The 19,262-nt window shown below is 44.7% G+C and overlaps 3 protein-coding genes across 6 annotated transcripts; 2 read left to right on the top strand and 1 right to left on the bottom strand.

Annotated features, from left to right (window-relative positions):
- Nucleotides 1-138: 138 nt before the first annotated feature.
- Nucleotides 139-6,997, top strand: LOC130538580 (dynein, cytoplasmic 1, intermediate chain 2a-like). 4 transcript variants are annotated; one of them, XM_057056306.1, is made up of 17 exons: nucleotides 139-279; nucleotides 1,366-1,474; nucleotides 2,053-2,173; nucleotides 2,665-2,749; nucleotides 3,233-3,295; nucleotides 3,486-3,613; nucleotides 3,700-3,789; nucleotides 3,865-4,027; nucleotides 4,104-4,203; nucleotides 4,286-4,411; nucleotides 4,480-4,626; nucleotides 4,721-4,834; nucleotides 4,925-5,058; nucleotides 5,273-5,417; nucleotides 5,488-5,628; nucleotides 5,707-5,832; nucleotides 5,913-6,997. In XM_057056306.1, the coding sequence occupies exons 2-17, from the start codon at nucleotides 1,367-1,369 to the stop codon at nucleotides 6,012-6,014; spliced, it is 1,893 nt and encodes a 630-aa protein (XP_056912286.1). In that variant the 5' UTR covers nucleotides 139-279; nucleotide 1,366; the 3' UTR covers nucleotides 6,015-6,997. The 4 variants fall into 4 exon arrangements, with proteins under 4 accessions (XP_056912286.1, XP_056912285.1, XP_056912289.1 ...); XM_057056305.1 differs by having other exon boundaries at nucleotides 2,614-2,749; XM_057056309.1 differs by lacking the exon at nucleotides 3,233-3,295.
- Nucleotides 6,990-14,891, bottom strand: LOC130538579 (electrogenic aspartate/glutamate antiporter SLC25A12, mitochondrial-like). Its single transcript, XM_057056304.1, has 18 exons — nucleotides 14,645-14,891; nucleotides 13,939-13,992; nucleotides 12,845-12,990; nucleotides 12,251-12,366; nucleotides 11,763-11,902; nucleotides 11,509-11,655; nucleotides 10,047-10,185; nucleotides 9,858-9,951; nucleotides 9,692-9,776; nucleotides 9,487-9,568; nucleotides 9,249-9,407; nucleotides 9,090-9,142; nucleotides 8,902-8,982; nucleotides 8,669-8,809; nucleotides 8,441-8,579; nucleotides 8,193-8,351; nucleotides 8,009-8,099; nucleotides 6,990-7,838 (listed from the first exon to the last, which is right to left on the bottom strand). Exons 1-18 carry the CDS (start codon nucleotides 14,654-14,656, stop codon nucleotides 7,628-7,630), a joined length of 2,049 nt encoding a protein of 682 aa, XP_056912284.1. The 5' UTR covers nucleotides 14,657-14,891; the 3' UTR covers nucleotides 6,990-7,627.
- A 971-nt stretch (nucleotides 14,892-15,862) lies between these two features.
- metap1d (methionyl aminopeptidase type 1D (mitochondrial)) lies at nucleotides 15,863-19,134 on the top strand. Its single transcript, XM_057056310.1, has 10 exons — nucleotides 15,863-15,947; nucleotides 16,717-16,877; nucleotides 17,130-17,279; nucleotides 17,355-17,503; nucleotides 17,783-17,825; nucleotides 17,908-18,071; nucleotides 18,161-18,258; nucleotides 18,357-18,404; nucleotides 18,484-18,562; nucleotides 18,651-19,134. The coding sequence occupies exons 1-10, from the start codon at nucleotides 15,914-15,916 to the stop codon at nucleotides 18,733-18,735; spliced, it is 1,011 nt and encodes a 336-aa protein (XP_056912290.1). The 5' UTR covers nucleotides 15,863-15,913; the 3' UTR covers nucleotides 18,736-19,134.
- Nucleotides 19,135-19,262: the final 128 nt, after the last annotated feature.

Below are 19,262 nucleotides of genomic sequence, written 5' to 3'. Positions count from 1 at the left end.
GTATTTATTTGCGTTTAATTTAATTCATTCATCTAAAAATGGCAGCGCTTTCACAACTGGGAAAGTTTTCCCGATGCAAGCATATACTTCGCCTGCAGGGGGCGGTAATAGGTCGCATCTTAATTGTGAGGACAATAATCGAGGAAGAGCAGCGCCCAGAACAACAGTCCCACTTCCAGCATCATCAGCCGCCTCCGTCACCATCACCGATTCAGCCTACATCCACTCAATCTGGAGATTTTTGGCATCTCTCCGTCCCAACCCAACTACTGATATCAGGTATTTTATACGACCTTTATCACCATGCCATACCTTCAACTGTCGCCGCTGCGGTGTGGAGCAGACGGGATCGGGCGTTGGTTTGGGACGCTCCCGTTAGACGCTTATTGTAGTGGGAGGCCCGCCGGTGTCGCTTCCATGCTAACGTTGCTAGCCTAGCTGCTAATGGAGTCGTTAAGAAGATTATAAAAGTGATCATCGTACCCTTAGCAAAAAAAGCTGCATGGCGTGAAACCTTATTCTTCTCAACGTAATAAAAATTACAACTGGACCTGAATAGCTTTGTGTTATCTTCCTCACCTTATTAGGTAGAGGCGTTGTAGAGCATCTAGGTTGTCCCACTGTTATAGACACACATTTAACCTGCACAAATAACCTAATTTCAATGTTCTAAGCTTTTACTTTTCGGTTTGAGCTTCTAAAAAAATTAGATTTCAGATTATATTTAATGGGCGTTATAATGGTCACTGTCTCATAGAGGCAATGGCAGCATAAATTCATAAATATCAAAGAGACCTAAATATGTATTTTCAATGCAAACGATGAAAGTTCCAAATTGACTCAGATTTAGATCCGAATGTGTTTAATAATGGACTCATCAGTTGATATCAGCCCATGATGCTGAGGAATCAACAAAGAGGGGATTGTTAGGAGCAGTTCATTGGCATCCACATGTTAGCAGGATGACAGGCCCAGGGCGACTGGGAAATGTTGCAAACATCCCAGTCTGCCCTTTAAATAGGTACAACAGAAGATATTTACTGTTTACAACGTTACTTTTTATTATCAGCTGTCTATACATCTAAAATGTATTCTAACAGTGTCACTTTTTATGTTTTGATAGCAATTAATATTCAAGAAAACAGTAATTATTGATTTAAACAGTTCAACACTTTCATTTTTTTCCATATTTTCCCCCAAAACACCCATTTCTGAAGTTAGTTGGTGGGATACACATATTTGTTTCTGACCTTTGACTTCAATTGTTCATTTATACTCTTTTAGCATCACAGTCAATGATTGTGAATATGAATACATCTGAAAACAAATCCCATATTGTCTTTGAAAATGTTCCGTGTTCTGTAGTATGTCTGACAAGAGCGAGCTGAAGGCTGAGCTGGAGAGGAAGAAACAGCGAATCGCTCAGATTCGAGAGGAAAAAAAGAGGAAAGAAGAGGAGAAGAAAAAGAAGGACGTAAGTACAGTTTTTTGTTTTACACTGTAATAAAATCTGTCTTATACACTGTAAATTCCACACTATAGAGCACACCTGACTATAAGCCGCAGGTGGCCACGTTGAAACATGAGATCTTTATGGTACACAGAAAGATCATTTTACATGTTTAATTACTAAACACGGCAGTAACACAGCAGTAAAATGACATTACAGTAACACGCATTAAAGAAATAATGAGCCGACCAGCTGTTGATAGTTAGTCTTTAACCTTAATCATAATCATTTCTTCGTATATTATCCATGACGAGGGTGTGTACATAAAGTGCAAAAAACCTGTTATAAACACAATTAAACTAGCATCTCCCTTGGTGCTGATGGAGCGCCCTCTGGTGGCCTTAAATATCCATTTAAATTCAGAAAACTATTTATCCCGGTGGGGCGACTGAGAAAATCATAAAAATAAATAGATAAGCCGCATCAATCTATAAGCCACAGGGATCAAAACATGGGGGAATAAGCGTCTTATAGTGTGGAATTTAAAATGGTTGTTTTCAGTGATGGCATATTGAAAATCTTACACACTGGTCATTTTAAAGCGCGGCGCAGATACTGGCGGCGCGTCTTCTGCCGGTCATGAAGATTCTGACCTGGAGAGGAAGAGGAGGGAGGCAGAGGCTCTGCTGCAGAGTGTTGGCATCAACCCCGACATCCCCCACGGTAAAGCCACAATACCAGCATGTTTAAGACATCACCCTTTACTGCCCCAACCCTGAATCTACTCTCTGGTGGTATAATGGATTTGTCCTCACCTCTAACGTTCCTGTCTGGCTTGGTTTCCGTCACCGCCATCTCCTCCACCACGCCTCACACACACCACCTGAACATTGTGTAAAACTGTTATGCATGCCACCTAAATCTGCCTGCCATTTATGTCCGTTCTCTCTTCTCTCCCCTGTTCTGCTTTTCCCTTTATTGATGCATGCTCACTCACTCACTCACTCACTCACTCACTCACTCACTCACTCACTCACTCACTCACACTCACTCACTCACTCACTCACTCACTCACTCACACACACTCTCTCCCCTCGACCCGCTTGCTGATTTGCCTGCTCACTCATCCACTGACCCACTGACACACACACATGCACTCACAGCTCAACCCCTCAGGGTAGTAACAGAAGATACGTGTCTGTTTCACTACCTAGTCCCCGCCCCCATGTCCCCTTCCAACAAATCAGTGGGCAGCGATGCAGGAAGTCAAGATTCCGGAGACGGGAACGCTGGACCGAGGTCTGTGAACGCGCCGCGTCTTCCATGTGATGTTGGGTCGTGCCGGCATGTCCGTGTGTGTATTTCGGCTGATTTTTCCAGCCTCATTGAAAGAGAGGGCTGGTTCTCCAATGTGCAAGGAAGGAAACTTTCATGACAACCAAAAGTCGTGCGTACGCGCTAGTAATTCTGCTAAGTTGTCGATTAATCAATAATTGGAGTTCTGCATCAGCAACTTTGAACCAGATTCTTCCGGATCAGCGCCTCTCTGCTGTCTTGTCAATTGGGAATATTCCAAAATGTCTCCTTTGCTTTTTTTTGCGCCAGCATGCCTCTCGATTAACACGCACTCAGTATTGATTCTCCCCTCTCTCTGTCTTCTCCTTCCATCTTTTACATCCGTGGTGTGGCTCACTGTTTGGTTCCATCCTCTCGGTTTCCTCTTCCTCTCTGCCTGTCCCGTCTCTCTCTCACTAACACCGACTGGTGGTTTGGCTGTATCAGGACATTGCACTGGGATCCTGACCCCTCTACTCTGCAACTCCACTCCGACTCTGAGCTCATAGGGTACTGCTTCTCCTCTCTCTGGTTTAGCTTGTTCTCAGTTCTTGTGGTTTCATCTAAGATCTGTGTAATATTATTTATGTATATCATTATTTATGTATCTATGTGTACGGGAAGCCTGCCTTATTTCCACCTGTGAGAGCTGTGCATACACTGCCTGTAAATTTCACACAACGGGTTTGTCTGTGTGTAGACGTGGAGCTGTGAGGCTGGGTATGTCCAAAGTGACCCAGGTGGACTTTGTCCCAAAGGAAATGGTGTCCTACTCCAAGGAAACTCAGACCCCCACGGAGGCTGTTGCTCACACGGACCAAAAAGCAGGTAACTCTCAGTGAGGCACACCTCTTTCACCTCTTTCACCTCTGCTGAATCTCAGTTGAGTCAGACCTGCCGTGTGGACGTTTCAGATGAGGAAGAGGATGAAGAGGTTAGCGCCCCTCTGCCAGTAGAGGGCGCTCAAGAAGAGAAGGAAGAACAGGGGGAACAGCAGGTGGACGGTAAGGACACAAACACGGGAACTACAAAATGGAGAAAATTCTTTTCACACTATTGGACCGATCATCTGTGTATAGATACTCCAAAGGAGCTGACCGAAGAAGAGAAGCTGCAGGTCCTGCACTCAGAAGACTTCCTGACCTTCTTCGAACGGGGCAGCAGGATCGTGGAGAGGGCTCTAGCTGAGCAGGTGGACGTCTGCTTTGACTACAGCGGCAGAGACCTGGAGGATAAGGAAGGGTGAGGCACCATGACCTGTACCGCTGCTATCGCTCATGTGCAAATGGCTGATTTCCATTCTCCCGAATGTCCACAGCGATCTGCAGGCAGGAGCAAAGCTGGTTCTGAACCGCCAGTTTGCAGACGAGCACTGGACTAAGAACAGAGTGGTCACCTGTCTGGACTGGTCACCTCAGGTCTGCGGCAGCTTTGTGTTTGCAGAGTTGGACGGGGTCAAGGGTCAGACCTGAATCTAACGGCTGCCATCTTTCCCCGCAGTATCCTGAGCTGCTGGTGGCCTCCTACAACAACAACGAGGATGCTCCGCATGAACCCGATGGAGTGGCTCTGGTCTGGAACATGAAGTACAAGAAAAACACCCCCGAGTACATCTTCCATTGCCAAGTAAGGAAATAAAACACATGCGCCACAGATACAAAAGGCGATCTCTTAACTTGATCTTCGTCCTCCAGTCAGAGGTGATGTCAGCTGGTTTTGCAAAGTTTCACCCCAACCTGGTGGTGGGTGGGACATACTCCGGGCAGATTGTCCTGTGGGACAATAGAAGCAACAAGCGCACCCCTGTTCAGAGAACCCCCCTGTCGGCAGCTGCACACACGGTAATAAAGCTCATATTACATTTGTTCAGTGAAAAGCTGCTGTTTTAAGGGATTTGAAAATGAACTTGTGCATCTTTTTATCTTCTGTGCTCAGCATCCAGTCTACTGCGTCAGCGTGGTCGGAACGCAAAATGCCAACAACCTGATCAGCATTTCCACTGACGGCAAAATGTGCTCCTGGAGTCTGGACATGCTGTCGCAGCCACAGGTACGTTGGGCTTTGAAAACAAGTTTTGACAGACGTCAGCAGCTTTGTCAGACCATGAGTGTGTGTGTGCGTGTGTGTTTCCACCTGCAGGACAGCCTGGAGTTGGTGTTCAAACAGAGCAAAGCGGTCGCCGTCACCTCCATGGCTTTTCCTCTGGGGGACGTGAACAACTTTGTGGTGGGGAGTGAGGATGGATCTGTGTACACTGCCTGTCGCCATGGGAGGTGGGAGCTCTTGGGGCTCGTTAGATCATTTTCCACAGCGCAGGGTTTTTAAGAGCCAAGTGAGAGACTGAATTTGTCTGTCCTCACGACAAGCTGTCAGTTTAAGGCCAGAAGCAGTCAGAGTCGAGCCAAAAGCTCTGGTGACCTCGAAGGAATGTCTGAGAAGCACTTTGTGGACACGACATCTTCAGTTATTTCCCTGCATGTGTTACAGTAAGGCGGGCATCACCGAGGTCTTCGAGGGTCATCACGGCCCAGTGACCGGGCTCAGCTGCCACAGCGCCGGAGGACCCATCGACTTCTCCCACCTCTTCATCTCCTCCTCTTTTGATTGGACCGTCAAACTCTGGAGCACTAAAGTGAGACTTTTCAGATTAAATCAATTGAGCACGCAGTAACTAACCCCCCCCCCCCCCTTCATTTCTGCAGAGCACCCGTCCATTGTACTCGTTCGAGGACAGTTGTGATTATGTGTATGACGCAATGTGGTCTCCAACACACCCGGCTCTGTTCGCTTGTGTGGACCTGGCAGGACGTCTGGACCTGTGGAACCTCAACAATGATACAGAAGTACACACACTCACACACACATTGTACAGACGTCTAGTGAAAACGTAGGTGCGGAAACCCCATCTTTTTTTCTTTCAGGTCCCGACCGCCAGCGTGTACGTGGAGGGCGGGACGGCGCTCAACCGTGTGAGATGGGCTCACTCTGGGAAAGAGATCGCCACCGGGGACTCTGAGGGACAGGTGCAGGTGTACGACGTGGGAGAGGTAAGACGAGCGCCGAGGCCGTCGTCGTGGTCGCCTTTTGGTTTCTCTTGCCGACCTCACCCATCCTCGTCCCTCCACAGCAAATCTGCGTGCCCAAGGCGGACGAGTGGACGCGCTTCGTCAGGACTCTGGCGGAGATCAACGAGAATCGAGACGAGGCTGAAGAGCTGGCGAACGTTTGATGCGCCAGTCTTAAGTGCAGACCGCCCAACTCTGGCTTTCAGCTTTTCCATCTTCTGTTACCTCAAGTTGGCCTGAGGAGACTTGCAGGGTCGAAAGGGACCAAGATGGGTTTAGTGTTTTTAAGTGTCTTGAAGAGTTTTAACCATTCGTGGAACACTTTGACGTAGCACTAGTGGCACACACGCCATGTTTGACTGACTGGAGATGTGGCTGAACATTGGAAACATCCTCAGGGCTCAAAGAAACTGCTTTTCTCCTGAGGCCGCAGCCCAACTCGCTTCTTTTCTCTTCTATCCGCAGACCTTTGCATTTGCACCTTTTTATTACCATTGGAGTGTTTTAACTTGTAACCTTGGACACACTTGTGCACACAGCTAACAAAGCAGGTGTTGGGAATATGGAAGGAAAAAAGCTGACATCTTTATGAGATACTCTAACTTCAACAGCCTCTATGCTTACTTACACACGCTCACTCAGGCCTGCATAGGAGTGAGTCATTCATGCATTTTAACCACAATATTTAATATTTATTCCAGTGGTTGCACTTATTTAAATATTTTGTCTATTGTAAAAAAAAAAAAAAAATCTTTTGTATGACAGGCTTTAGTCCAGTAGAATTAGCATTACAGTTTTAACAGGCTAAATCTGGTTCTATCTTGTCTTCATTTTGACTTTACTAGTTACAGAATGACATTTTTCTGTACCAAAGGTTATTATTTTGTACTCTGGACCTGTTAATACCATTCCTGACTTATCCTCTGAAAGAGGATCCAAAAGTAGATGTAAATAAATTGTAAAGGCTGAACTGGAAACATTTTTTGAATAGATCACAGGTTATTTCTTTATTCCGTCCAGAAATATCAAAAATCTTCAAATGATTCCTGTAAAATGGCACCGTAGCAGGCAATTTAGTAACATTCTGCATATACTGCTTGTTTCAACTGTTTCCCCCCCCCATTCAAATAAAAAACACATTAAAACATATGGATGATTTATTTCAATAAAATACAATGACGTAATTCAGATATTTAATTTATTAATACCTAATTTTCTGCTCATTCTTGTTTTACCAAGAAAACACTTCATTGAACTGTTTTGTACATCAGTAAGATTTTCAGAACCCTGGATCCAAAGGTTCCGCTGTTGAACGTACGTTGCAGCTACCTAACTTTGGACTGCAACGCTTCCTTTCTCACTTCTGTCAGCGTACTTTATCAATACACTTATACAATATATACAGTACCGTGTGTGAGGTCCACATCAAGGACCCACACCAATCTGTTATCTATGCCTGCCGTTCGATAAGTCCTACTCGCAGTGAGTATCATACAGAATTCAAAATAAAAATCATTTTCAGCTACTGACAGAAAGTTGCAGCTTTGCTTAAACCGAATGTTAACGTAAAGAACGAATAGAGATGCCGAGAGCGTACAGATACTGAAGATACAACATAGCTCTGCTCGGACACGTCCGCGGCTGCAGCCGGAGCTCCGCCTGGGCTGGTGTCGTCTGTCCCCAAGGCCTCGGTTTTAGGAGTGTATTTATCCAAGTGTCTGGCTCTGGTGAAGAAAGAAAGGGATGGCAACGTGATGGGATATGGAGACGCGGCCGTCTACGGGGCCTGCGGCGGCTTGGCGGCCGGCTCGGGGTGATGTATAGAAGTCACGCCAGAGGACTTGAATTTGGGGAGGTGGAGCCCGAACTTGTTTTCCACTCCAGCGAAGGTGGCCGCGGCTAGGCGGTAGCCACCAATGTGGTCCGAGTTGATGGGAGGAAGCTCTGAGATGTGAGACATCGGAGTGGGCTGAGAGCCAGTGGGGCGACTGTGGATGAGAGCGGAAGACCAGCGATTGTTACCCAAACTAGAATAAAGCCATTTTGAAGAGGTTCTGGTTTTCTCCCCAGAGGAATCCTAACTGGGGCTGCCTGATGCATAGAAAAGACTGAATATGCTGTCCACAAGAAATGTAAATAATTCCATAAATCGACATACTGTCCTCCGAAGTCGATGTAGAACCACCGCTGTAAGAGCTCGTAAGTCACCAGAGTGACACCGAACTGAGGAGACGACCGGCACATACGAGCTGGTAAGAGGGAGGAAAAAAATAAAAACGTAATTCAAAACATGAGTGCCAACAACCGTCTACACACAGAAAGTATCAGGGACCAAGACGCACCTCCAGCTCCCTTCCACAGCGCTCTGAAGCCTTCCTCTCTCAGAATCTTTCGGAAACAGTCAATGACTCCTGTGTAAGTGGTCTGTCCGGCCCTGGCTGCGACCTGCAGACGTGTCTTGACAACATCAGCGGGCGTCACCAGGGAGGCTGCAGGGATGCCTGAGGGCAAGAATGTAGACCATGAAGGTTATGACTGCTGTAACTGGTGGAGGCGAGCAGGCTGCCTGCTGCTCTGTAGGTCTGTTTACCTGCTATGGCTCCAGCTGTCAGGAGCTGCAGAGGTCCCACTCTGCCTTGTTCGTCCGCGAAGCTAGACTTGAGGTGGGCATACGCGGGAAAATAGATGGCCGAGAAGGGGATGTCTCTCAGAAAACAGGCTTTGGCACCCTGCATCGCCACGCGGGAAGGAGACAGGCGTGATTCCTCATAGAACCATTACAGGCAGGCTGCCATGGCGACCGTTCTGGACACATTACCTTATACAGCCCGAAGAAACCGAGGTCACGGACCACATTGAGCGCGCTGACTCGCGGCCCTGTGGTGATCTCACCTGCCACCTGCAAGCGGATCTTTACAATCTCCAGAGGGTTGGTAAAGATGACCTGAGAGCCTCCAGCCTGGTTAGGAGGAGGATTTGGATAAAAATCTGATGTTAAAATAACGTTTATTACCCCAAACCAGGTTACAAGATTAAATTCTTTCTACTTACACAGCCGCCAGCCATGATCTCGGCTAATAAAGGGATTGTGTCGTCCTTCGTGGTGAACTTGTCTCTAACAAAGTCATTCACCTGTGAACCAAGAACACAACATTGGTGGCAAACACTTTATCTGTCTACTGGCTGAACTAAGATTATTAAGGTTCCATATTTCTGGTGGGGTGGGCGAAGGCACTTACTGTGAGTTTGATAGCTTTCTCAGGAGCAACACCTATAAGCTGAGGAACCAAACCTGCAGAACACGATTAGCGTTAATATGCAACAACTGGCAGCAAATGCAGAGAAACCAGGCGAAGCAACTTAAAAGAATGCCCGCATCCCTCCCGAGCACGGCCTACCTCTGTAGAATCCAAAGAAGCCCTCGTAGCGAAGCACCTTCTTGGCACAATCAAAGCTGTTCTTATACATCAGCTCTCCAACAAAGGATCCGGTGGACCTCTGATTCTGCATACGGGTCTTCACCAGATCGATGGGGTACACAGCTGTTGCTCCCGTGGCTGCGTAATCACACACATGCAACATGGGAGGTAAGACAAACCCACGCAGAAAATGCAGTTCCCTCCCAGGATGCCTCACCTCCAGCAATAGAGCCCAGGAAGAACCTGTAGGCCGACTCTGCGGCCTGGAGCCACACAGGCCGGGAGGCATCACCGTGGGTCTGGTGGAATAAACTTTGGGTCAATACAGCTTTACTGACAAAAATCATGTTTCAAGAAAGGCAGACTGTCCTTGAACACATGTCGGGAGGAGAAATATCAGCTTATTCCACTGACTGGGCTACCTGCTTTTGGAGTTCAGCCAGATGGTATGGAAGGCAGCCCTCCTCCAGTGGAGCGATCCTCTCTATGTCAGCAAGGTTCAGGCGCCTGCCCACAGACATTTACATCGCTGTCAAACATCAGAATGCCCTCACATCAGACGCTGCCTGAGTAGCAGTGAGTGTTTACCCGGAGGGGGAGTGGAGGCCTGACATCTGGTAGAGGATGTCAACCTCCATGGGAGTGATCTGACCAAACTTGTTGGCAGCATGAACAAATTCCTCTGAAAGCAAAAGATAAAAACCAAAAAAATTTGTAGTAAAAAAAAAAAGGATTGACTCAGAGACAGACAAAACACAAACGCTGTAACGTGCACACCTTTGGTCACCAGTGTGTCCTTCCGTGTGCCGGCCATTGTGCTGTAGATCTTTCGGATCAGCTCCATGTTGTTCAAAAGGGAGTTGAAGGCATTAAAATATGAGAAGCTGACCATGTGAGAGGTGCTGCCCCCTGCAGCCTGGTAGAAGAAAGAACCCAGAATATCAGATCCATGCGTCTTCAACTAGAACTGTGCTGGTCCTTGTCTGGCAGTTAGTTATAAAGGCTGTCAAACGTAACGCGTTTTACACCGTTAACACAATGTTTGATTAACGCTGCTAATTATTTCAATGCGTGTTAATCACAAGTTTTTGCAAGCTGCCTTGTTTCTCAGTCTGAAAACCTCAGAAACAGTATTGCTCATTTTTAAGTGGTTGAGATAAGCGTTTGTATAGGCTGGACCTGTAAACCACGCCTGAGGACCTGCTGGGGAAACGCATAGAAGCAGTTAAATGTGGATTTCCAGCACTTTGTGGGATTGTGTTAAAGGGTGTAGCGGCTTAGACCTACAAAAGAATGTTTGTTTTGTCTGTAAGACGTTCTGAAGCGGCGTTACAGCGATTTATTCGGCAATGTTTTAAAGCATTTTGCCTTGTTAAGAACAAAAGAAAAAAACATTTATTCTGAAATGCGCCTGCCCACCTTTGGATTTTGGTTCAACTATAAATAAAAAGAAAAACACATGGATTTTGCGATTAATCGGCATCAACTCGGAAAATAATTCTGAGATTAAATGTTATGCATTAAACAGCCCCATTGGTTATTAAAGTCATTTTAGATTTTGGTGGTCTCGCAGTCTAACGAGTTTTCTGCCCGATTAATAGATTACAACACATAATATGACCATTCTTCCATTAACTACTCACCATCAGACTGATGAGGGGAGGGGATGTTTGAGTCCTCAAACAGCTTTAGTACTTCAGGACTAAACAGCCTTGCAGCCAAATGCAACATAGCTGAAGTAAACAGAGACCACGTCTTCACACTAAAAAGTAGGATACATCCAAGCTGCTCTTGTATTGAAAAAAATAAACACAACGCAGTGTTCTACTCCGTCTTCAAATTTGCTTCTTTTTCACAAAGTTTCCAGCATACGTGTCCAATCATGGGTTCTATAGGTGAAACGTAACGGAAACGCCCTAGCCTAGAGGTCCTTTTTCTTAACATATGAAGAAGTAGTCATTGTTTACTTCCGCCATAGGGCTGTTTACCCCTGAAACTCTAAAAATGTCTTGAAAAATGACTCCTGCACCCGTGACGGTGTAACAATTAAATAGCAAATTTTGTTGAGCTCCACTTTTAATAACTATTTTTCACCAGGTTGGTTTGTATTACACAAATTTCAAAGTGTGAGTGAAATTCCAGGACTACTATTTACCAGATCCTCCCTGCCTGCGCTGACCTTTTTAATCACAGTCAGAGACATTTCTACTGGAGGTGCCAGGACTAAGAAAAGACTTACAGAGACAAGGTTTTCTTCCACAAAAGGTGTGAGCATGTGGTGCCTGATGGTGGACATGATGTCACTGAAGTCCATGGCAGAAATGACGCCATTCTTCTCTTTATCCTTCTGAGCAAATGCCTGCCGTGCGTGCTCCAGCTGCAGCTCCTGAGCGATAAAACACGACACAGCTGAGCGAAAACACAAGCCGATGAAGGGCAACGCGTGAAACTCCACACCGGCGGAGGCTGCAGCTATATGAAAGCACAGCGTACCTGCAAGAACTGGGTGAACTCGAGGTAGCTGAGGTCTTTCTTATAGTCTTGCCCGAAGTGCAAACGGATGAACTCGCAGTCCCATTTGAAGGGGATGTGGTGATGCACCGTGGTCTGACTGAAGATGTCTCGCACATTTTCTGCCGCACAAATGAAAATAGCAACATTCAAGGACAAAAAGAGGGATTTTCCAGATGAATGTCGTAACGCGGAGCTTTGCGCGACGTAGCAAAGAAGGAAAAGTTATGCAGCAAAGAAGTGCGTGAGGATGATTACGTAATTTATCCACACCTAATGCCGTAGATTAGGAGTAATCTGGTTAGAGTCACATTAGGATATTCCCTGGATGTTGTACAGCAGCGAAGAAAAAGCTCTTTAAAAAATAATCCAAAATGCTGCGACCAAACTACGGGATTTCCACGTCACTGACAAATGCACACTTTACTCAAACTACGTGAACACAACAAAAAAAAGCTGATGTTCCTTACCAAAGGAAATGGTTCCGGTTCCAGTCTTGTCAAAGAGCTGAAAGGCGACGACGAAGAGGCCATCAGGAGCACACAACACTGATTCAAATGCCAGGAACTCTTGGAACGAGATCAGCCTGTCTCCAACAGTGTTTTTAGTAGAAGGGGGAAAGAACACAACCAATAAAACCATGTTAAACATTTACTTTAATACAGTTATTGCTGAATTCATGCCTCTAATTCAAACAAATCAGCCTGAGCTTTCCCCTCACATAGACAGCCACCAATGGCATGTTGAGATCACAGAGATCTGATTTGACCCCACAGAAATTATGCCAAAAAGGTTTTGAAGAGAAAATGAAAACGCAGCCATAGTAACTGCTGCAATTGCAATTAAATCTTCCATTTTTAAAAAGCTTCAATTCAGATCATTACGCATATGTAGTATGCACGTATTACGCAACCCCCACCCTGTGGGGGTGAGTAGAGCCACTGGGAGCATTATCTTATCTACAAGTAGCAACGATCTGTAGTATTGATCAGCTGGAACGCTGTAAACTGTCAAAGAGTCAAGATAAACTGGTTTGTGTTTACACATATGCAGTCAGTACGTACCCATCCTTTGTGGTGTCGGCCACAGCAGCAATGAGCTGCACAGTTTTGGGGTTGTGGTGAATCTGAGTGTGCAGTCCGAGATACTTCTGGACAAAGTCGTTTGGCGTCATGAACTTCTCGCCATCCTTGTCCACCACGCTGGCATACTGGGAAGGAGGCAGACAGCAAAAGCTTTTGCAAATCTCACAATTCCCAGGGGGCGATCAGAGGAGGAAAGGTCTGCGTCACAGCTTAGGTTACACACGACTCCTGCGTCTCATTAATGCAATACGTCCACTTTGTAATTAGCGCCAAAGTGGTGCACCTAAAGAGGATCTTTGGAATGGAGACGTATAACGGGCCAGATTTGAGCAGCATACAACATAAACTCTTCATCCGAATGTTCAAGGCTTCAGTCTGTCGCTGATTGATATGTCAAAAATTGACGTCACACTCTAACAATGCCAGAAATAAAACATGGCTGACAACGACTGTGACCGGAGTCACTCGTGCACATCTCACGGTCTCAAGCAGAGTACCTTGGGTTTAATGTGTGGTTACTGAGCAGTGTGACACCACGCCTGTTGACCAGCATTCCAGGCAAAACAAAGACAGGAAGTACGTACTGAATAAGAACAAATAAATGAACCAAACAAATCACGTGCGACTTTGCAGCGCAGTTCAAAAGCAAAATGGAGAGAGCTGCAGATCTTAGACATCTCCTGCAGTACTAAACCAAAATAACCTCTCTAATAACAACAGCTGTTGTCACTCAACAAAAATAAAGGTCACACTCCAGCCTCAACTTTCTCAGTCAACAATCAGGAAAAATGGCGGATGTTGCGTGTTCAATGACAGTCTTGAAGGAAAGTTGCAGCCCAGTAGCCTGTGCTGGATCTTAAACTGTAGCTAATACTATAATGTAAACCACATGATAATTTACCAGCCCTTTCAGGAAACAGGAGGACGCCCTAATGGAGCTTCGCTCCACTGAAAAGTGTTCGTCCAATACATCTCTCTTATCTCTTAAACAGACAGATAAGTTAAGCACACAAAGGCGTACAAACGTGACATAAACAATGCATGCATAAATAATGGAAATCTTACTCTCTTACCTTCTGGAAAATTGCTTTCAGCTCACTTGGGTCGCCGCGTTTGGTAGATTGGACCTAAGACGCGCAAAGAAACAAGGTTATGGCATCAACTGGCGGTGCTAATAATCTCTTTTACACGAACAATACACAACAGGTTTTGGAGGCAGATCGGTTCACATAACATAAGGAAACACGAACGACTGATGCGTCTCCTTCAAACGTCCCAGCAGCTCTACACGATGGAAAACTGTTCTGAACGCGATGCAAGCAGACAGTTACACTTTAGGCAGCTGCCTGTGCAAGATTAGGAACTAATGCACGATCAAAATAAAGAAGAAACCAAGCAGCCGCAAGCTAGCAGGCACAAACGGCTCGATAGGAAGGACACACAGCCTTGGTAATTTCCCCAAATACGAGACGGTTAAACGCGGGAAGAAACACGTGGAAACACGCCGTAACTACTCGTATCGATGGTTTTATCGCGGCAACATTGGACTCGATAGTAGTTTAGCTTTATCTCGGTAGATAGGAGGTTGTGGACGTCTCATCAAGGCCAGTCGGGCGGCGGCTAGCCCCGGTGATGCTACAGCCTCCGAGCAGCCAAAAGCAGACACCCCCCGCCGAGACAGACTAGTCCTCGCTGAATCCGCAGGAGAAAACGGGCAGAAAACATGAGAACAAGGCAAATTAAAGGTATAATAATCTCATAGAGCGATGCCGAAGTCACCTTGGCCGCCATGCTGGTTTGACGTCACGTACTGTGAGCGAGCAGCTGGGAGGGCAGCGCACGCGACGTGTCGCGGCAGGAACCCCGAGAGAATCTGCGTCTCCAATCAAAAGCGACACAAATAAGACAGAACAAACCAAAAAGTTGCCAAATCATACATTAACATCAATACGTCAAAGTCCTGACATAAGATATTTTGTAGTTTTGACACCGCACATCCCCAACTTTATCCACGCATCTGTTTGATCTATACCGATGGGTGGGATTTAAGGTATTATTTTACGTCCATGAACGTAAAACCAGTACTACTAGCTCTCCAATTACATGGGAGGGAGAGCCAGAGTTAAATACTGCATGTGTAGATGAACAGGTGAGGAACACAGGAGAAGGGGTTGGAGAATTAGGCCAGCCACACCTAGTCTGCACATATGGGGGAAACAAGGCAGAATAGAAAATAAAAAGCGTCACTGGGATTTTAGTTTGTGTGCCTCTGCATGAAATGTGCTGCATAAGGATGGGAGTTCCACAGGTTAAATTTTGTTATTTTATACAATAGACATACTACAACCTTGATTGAACAATTTGAGTAGTCTGCAAGGATATTTGTGGTCTGGACGTATCTTTCTGAATCCATCTAATTGCATTTAGAGTTATTTTCCCTTATAGCCTGTATTTTTGTCAAACATTGCAATATTTTTTGACAAACATCAATTTTGTTTACCTCTCAGTTCAAGCTTCAAGAAAAAATATATTAATAGATTATGATAGAAATACTAATTATTGTAACTATTGTATTGAGATTTTACTTTATTATAGTTAAGATGACATTTGATACCCTCAGGGGCATGCTTTATTGTCAAAAGAACAAGATTTTATATCTATTTGCTCAGAAAAACTAACTGCCAAAGCACACTCCAACAATGTAAAGAGGAGGTAAAGGGCCTACAGGAATGCTAACAGCCTACACACCATTTGACGCCTCATGTCCCTGATTAGAGAAAAGCAGCAGTTAACTGGATGCATGAAACAAAGAAATAAATTACAGTATATTGGGAAAAACTCAATAAGTGTAAAGAAAAAAGTTGTAAAAGCCTAAATATTGTTTTAAAAAGGGATCAGGGTAAGACGTAAGAGGAAAATTTGCAGCTTTAGCTCGCTGTCTTTGCTTGCAAAGGCATAAAATACCGCAATAGGAGCTTGTATTGAATCATGAGTTTTACGACAATTAACTCGGGCGGCAGCAACAGCACCACGTGACCACAATTCAAGATGGCGGCGCACAACTGTGCAGGACTTGTGACAGGTATTTGGTCAGTGAGACTTTAAATCAGAGGTTAGACGCTTAAAGTCTAATTATCAGGACGGTAGTGTGAATACCGCGGCTCATGCGTCGCCAGGATGTACAGGTTAATAGCTTTTTAAAAATACGTGAAAAACGGTACTGTGAATTCTTCAATTCGGGCATTTTTTGTTTTTATCTGTCGGGTTATAACGCAGTACAAATCATACCATTCTATTTGTACATAATGCACGATATTTGATTTAGAGCATGCAATTAAACCAGTACAAAATATAATAGGGCTGCAGAGTCTCGTCCATCCTTATAAACATCTATTGTGTCTGACAAATACAAATATTTCATTATAATCTGTGCTGTGTGCAGTAATTCCTTTGTAAATAAGACGTAAGATTTGTCTTGTGTGAGTACTAGACAAAAATAGGTTCAAGTGTAAACCTTCTTTAACCAGTGCTCGCTAACATTGGAATTCTTGCAAACATCTGCAATGATCAATATAATGTAGACGTTAAAATTAATACACTAATCTTGTTAGTGAATTCGCTTGTTACATTGTTACAATCCCAGCGTCCCTGCCATAGTTGATATAGTTTTCATGAGATTGATGGAACAGAAAACTAAATCATTGGACAACAAAGTAAGGTGAAAGCATTGAAATGCAGTCTAAGACAATGTTGCAATAATGACAGCGATATTCATACATGTAGTGTCTAGTCATGCATTCTGAGCAGTAGAACAATTGTCAAAGTACTTCCTCTTTCTCTGACTTCTTCAGGACTGTCTCGTTTCCTGCGGAGAGTTTGTTTTCTAAAAACCTGTGGTCCACCCACAGCACTACTGTGTCAACAACATCGCCGCTTTTTCTGGAGGAAGTGGAAACATTCTCATAGTGTAGTTCGCCCGGCTACTGTTCGACCTGCCTATGGAGTGCCCAAGGTGAGGGATATCATGTCCCAAAACAGTACCAGGAACTACTGTATGACACAGTTGTTGTATTTCCTGACTAGGCCTAAGTACGAGGCCTAAGTACGAGGCCAAAGTAGTAATAAAATACATGCCAAGTGTCCTTTAGGCTTTAAAATGTGATCAAATATATGTTTTATTATAGAGACTGCTGTCTGGTAATTTTATGTGGAACATTAGCTAAATTAATCACTCATCATAACTCCCTCTCCTGTCTGCCTGTAGCACATTGTGCAGCCCGACTATGTGGGAAGCAGACTGGTGCCAGAATGGCCCGATTACATAGAAATTAAATCGCAAGAGCAGATCGATGACCTTGCGAGAGCATGCCAAGTGGCCAGACATGTGCTTTTACTCGCTGGACAGAGTCTGAAGGTAATATTACACTTGAAAAGTGTGGTGATCAATAAATAAATAAATAAAGACCCAGTTCTGACCTGTGCTTTTCAGGTTGGCATGACAACGGATGAAATTGACTATCTTGTGCACCAGGAGATAATCAAGTACAATGCCTACCCATCCCCCCTCAGATACGGGGGTTTTCCCAAATCAGTGTGCACGTCTGTCAACAATGTTGTGTGTCACGGCATACCTGACAGGTAAAACGTCATTTACATCTTTTCTATCACCATAGGTGAGAATATCCTGGTAGTGGGAACGCGATTTATAGATGAACTTTTTTTTATCACCTGTACTGACACCTATCGGCCGTAATGGAAACTGCACCTGTGTGCCATTGTATTTTTCACTTTTTTTTTTTAGAAATGTGCAACAACTGTGGAGATATCACGCACACAACTCATGTCCTATAAAAGATACTATAAAGATTTAAAATCATAAAATATGAAGTCACCAAACAGTTGGTTTGTGTGTTGCAGTCGGCCACTTCAAAATGGCGACATGATCAACATTGATGTTACTGTAAGTATACATATCTTTAAATGTCATTGAAAGCAGTCAGAACATTCACTAACAACCCTGGATGGTTGCCAATTCTTGTAAGGTCTATTTGGATGGTTACCACGGTGACACCTCTGAAACTTTTTTGGTTGGCGAGGTCGATGAGGTTGGCCAGCGCTTGGTGGAGACTGCCCGGCGCTGCCGCGATGAGGCCATCGCTGCCTGCAAGCCGGGGACAAAACTGTGCGTTATCGGGAACACAATCAGGTACACGCTTATTAAAAAAAACAGCCCAGATTCAACAAATGTAGGAACCATTCCATCATGCCTACTGATATTTCCTTGCGCACCATCAGTGAAATAGCTCACGCTAGTGGTTTCCAAGTGTGTCCTTATTTCATTGGACATGGAATCGGCTCCCACTTTCACTGCCATCCTGAGATCTGGCACCATGGTATGTTAATAGGTGCTAATGCTCTGGTCTAGGTTCCTTCATTTATTACTTATTTATTAAATACTCTTGCCCACTTTGCCGGAAATTTTGTTTTTCAGCTAATGACAATGACATGACCATGGAGGAAGGGATGGCATTTACAATAGGTGAGTTAGCTTTTGAACTGTTTGCTGTAAATTGCTGCTATGTTTCTGTAAGATATTAAACATTTCCTTTGTTTTGAAGAACCCATAGTGATGGAGGGTTCCGTGGAGTATAAAATCCTGAAGGACAAGTGGACGGCTGTGTCTGCGGATGATAAAAGGTAGGTTTGACAGTCAAGCTTTGCAAGGTTGCAGCATGAACCATGAAGATGGAGAAAACTTGGTACACTGCTCTTGTTATTCCTGCAGGTCGGCGCAGTTTGAGCACACCGTGGTCGTCACAGCTGATGGCGTGGATATTCTTACCAAACTCCCAGAGGAGGACACCCTTTGACCTGCTGACTTTCAGAAAATAAAAAGGGATCTACACTAGTATTTCTTTATTATTATTATTATGAAGTGTTGAAGGCTACATACTGTAAAGCCACTCACCACCAGCAGATGGCAGTAGTCAACAGGTTGCAAGCAACTGTCTTGTTTTATTTATTTATTCAAATCTCTGCAGAATTGTTAATAACCCATCACTGTTCTGTATCTCCCTAACTAGTAATTTGTTAAATTAAGTGGCAATAATTACCGAGAGTACTGAGTGATGGAGCTAAATGTTGCTCAGGGTTTTGTTAAATTCCAGGCATAGCAGCATGTTTTTCATTTCTTTTCCCCACTTTCCCTCTGTATCATTCCAATTCCACGTGGATTTGATAAAGGATCAAGTGATCAGGTGTCACTCACATTCGCCTGCCCTTAAGCTTTTTGCAGAAACACTGTTAACAGCATTTCTGATGTCTTTCTTGCTAGGTAATACCGGTGTATTAGTGATTAAAACTGCCTGCAGTCGTGTGGATAGTTCAGTCAACTGTA

The sequence above is a fragment of the Takifugu flavidus genome, chromosome 15, assembly GCF_003711565.1.
Source record: "Takifugu flavidus isolate HTHZ2018 chromosome 15, ASM371156v2, whole genome shotgun sequence".
In the NCBI taxonomy this organism is placed as follows: domain Eukaryota; kingdom Metazoa; phylum Chordata; class Actinopteri; order Tetraodontiformes; family Tetraodontidae; genus Takifugu; species Takifugu flavidus.
Note: the sequence above shows the minus strand (reverse complement) of the source record. Positions and strands in the feature narration are given on the sequence as shown.

What these genes read in the sequence shown, in the direction of transcription:
- LOC130538580 (XM_057056305.1), top strand. Translation starts at nt 1,367, where the DNA reads ATGTCTGACAAGAGCGAGCTGAAGGCTGAGCTGGAGAGGAAGAAACAG. An exon ending in GTCTGGACTGGTCACCTCAG is followed by an intron (nt 4,204 to 4,285) that starts GTCTGCGGCAGC and finishes CTTTCCCCGCAG; the next exon opens with TATCCTGAGCTGCTGGTGGC. An exon ending in TGTCGGCAGCTGCACACACG is followed by an intron (nt 4,627 to 4,720) that starts GTAATAAAGCTC and finishes TTCTGTGCTCAG; the next exon opens with CATCCAGTCTACTGCGTCAG.
- LOC130538579 (XM_057056304.1), bottom strand. An exon ending in CCTGGGCTCTATTGCTGGAG is followed by an intron (nt 9,408 to 9,486) that starts GTGAGGCATCCT and finishes GTGATTACGCAG; the next exon opens with CCACGGGAGCAACAGCTGTG. An exon ending in GTTTCTTCGGGCTGTATAAG is followed by an intron (nt 8,580 to 8,668) that starts GTAATGTGTCCA and finishes GTGGCGATGCAG; the next exon opens with GGTGCCAAAGCCTGTTTTCT.
- metap1d (XM_057056310.1), top strand. Translation starts at nt 15,914, where the DNA reads ATGGCGGCGCACAACTGTGCAGGACTTGTGACAG. An exon ending in TCGCTGGACAGAGTCTGAAG is followed by an intron (nt 17,280 to 17,354) that starts GTAATATTACAC and finishes TGTGCTTTTCAG; the next exon opens with GTTGGCATGACAACGGATGA. An exon ending in TCCTGAGATCTGGCACCATG is followed by an intron (nt 18,259 to 18,356) that starts GTATGTTAATAG and finishes TTTGTTTTTCAG; the next exon opens with CTAATGACAATGACATGACC.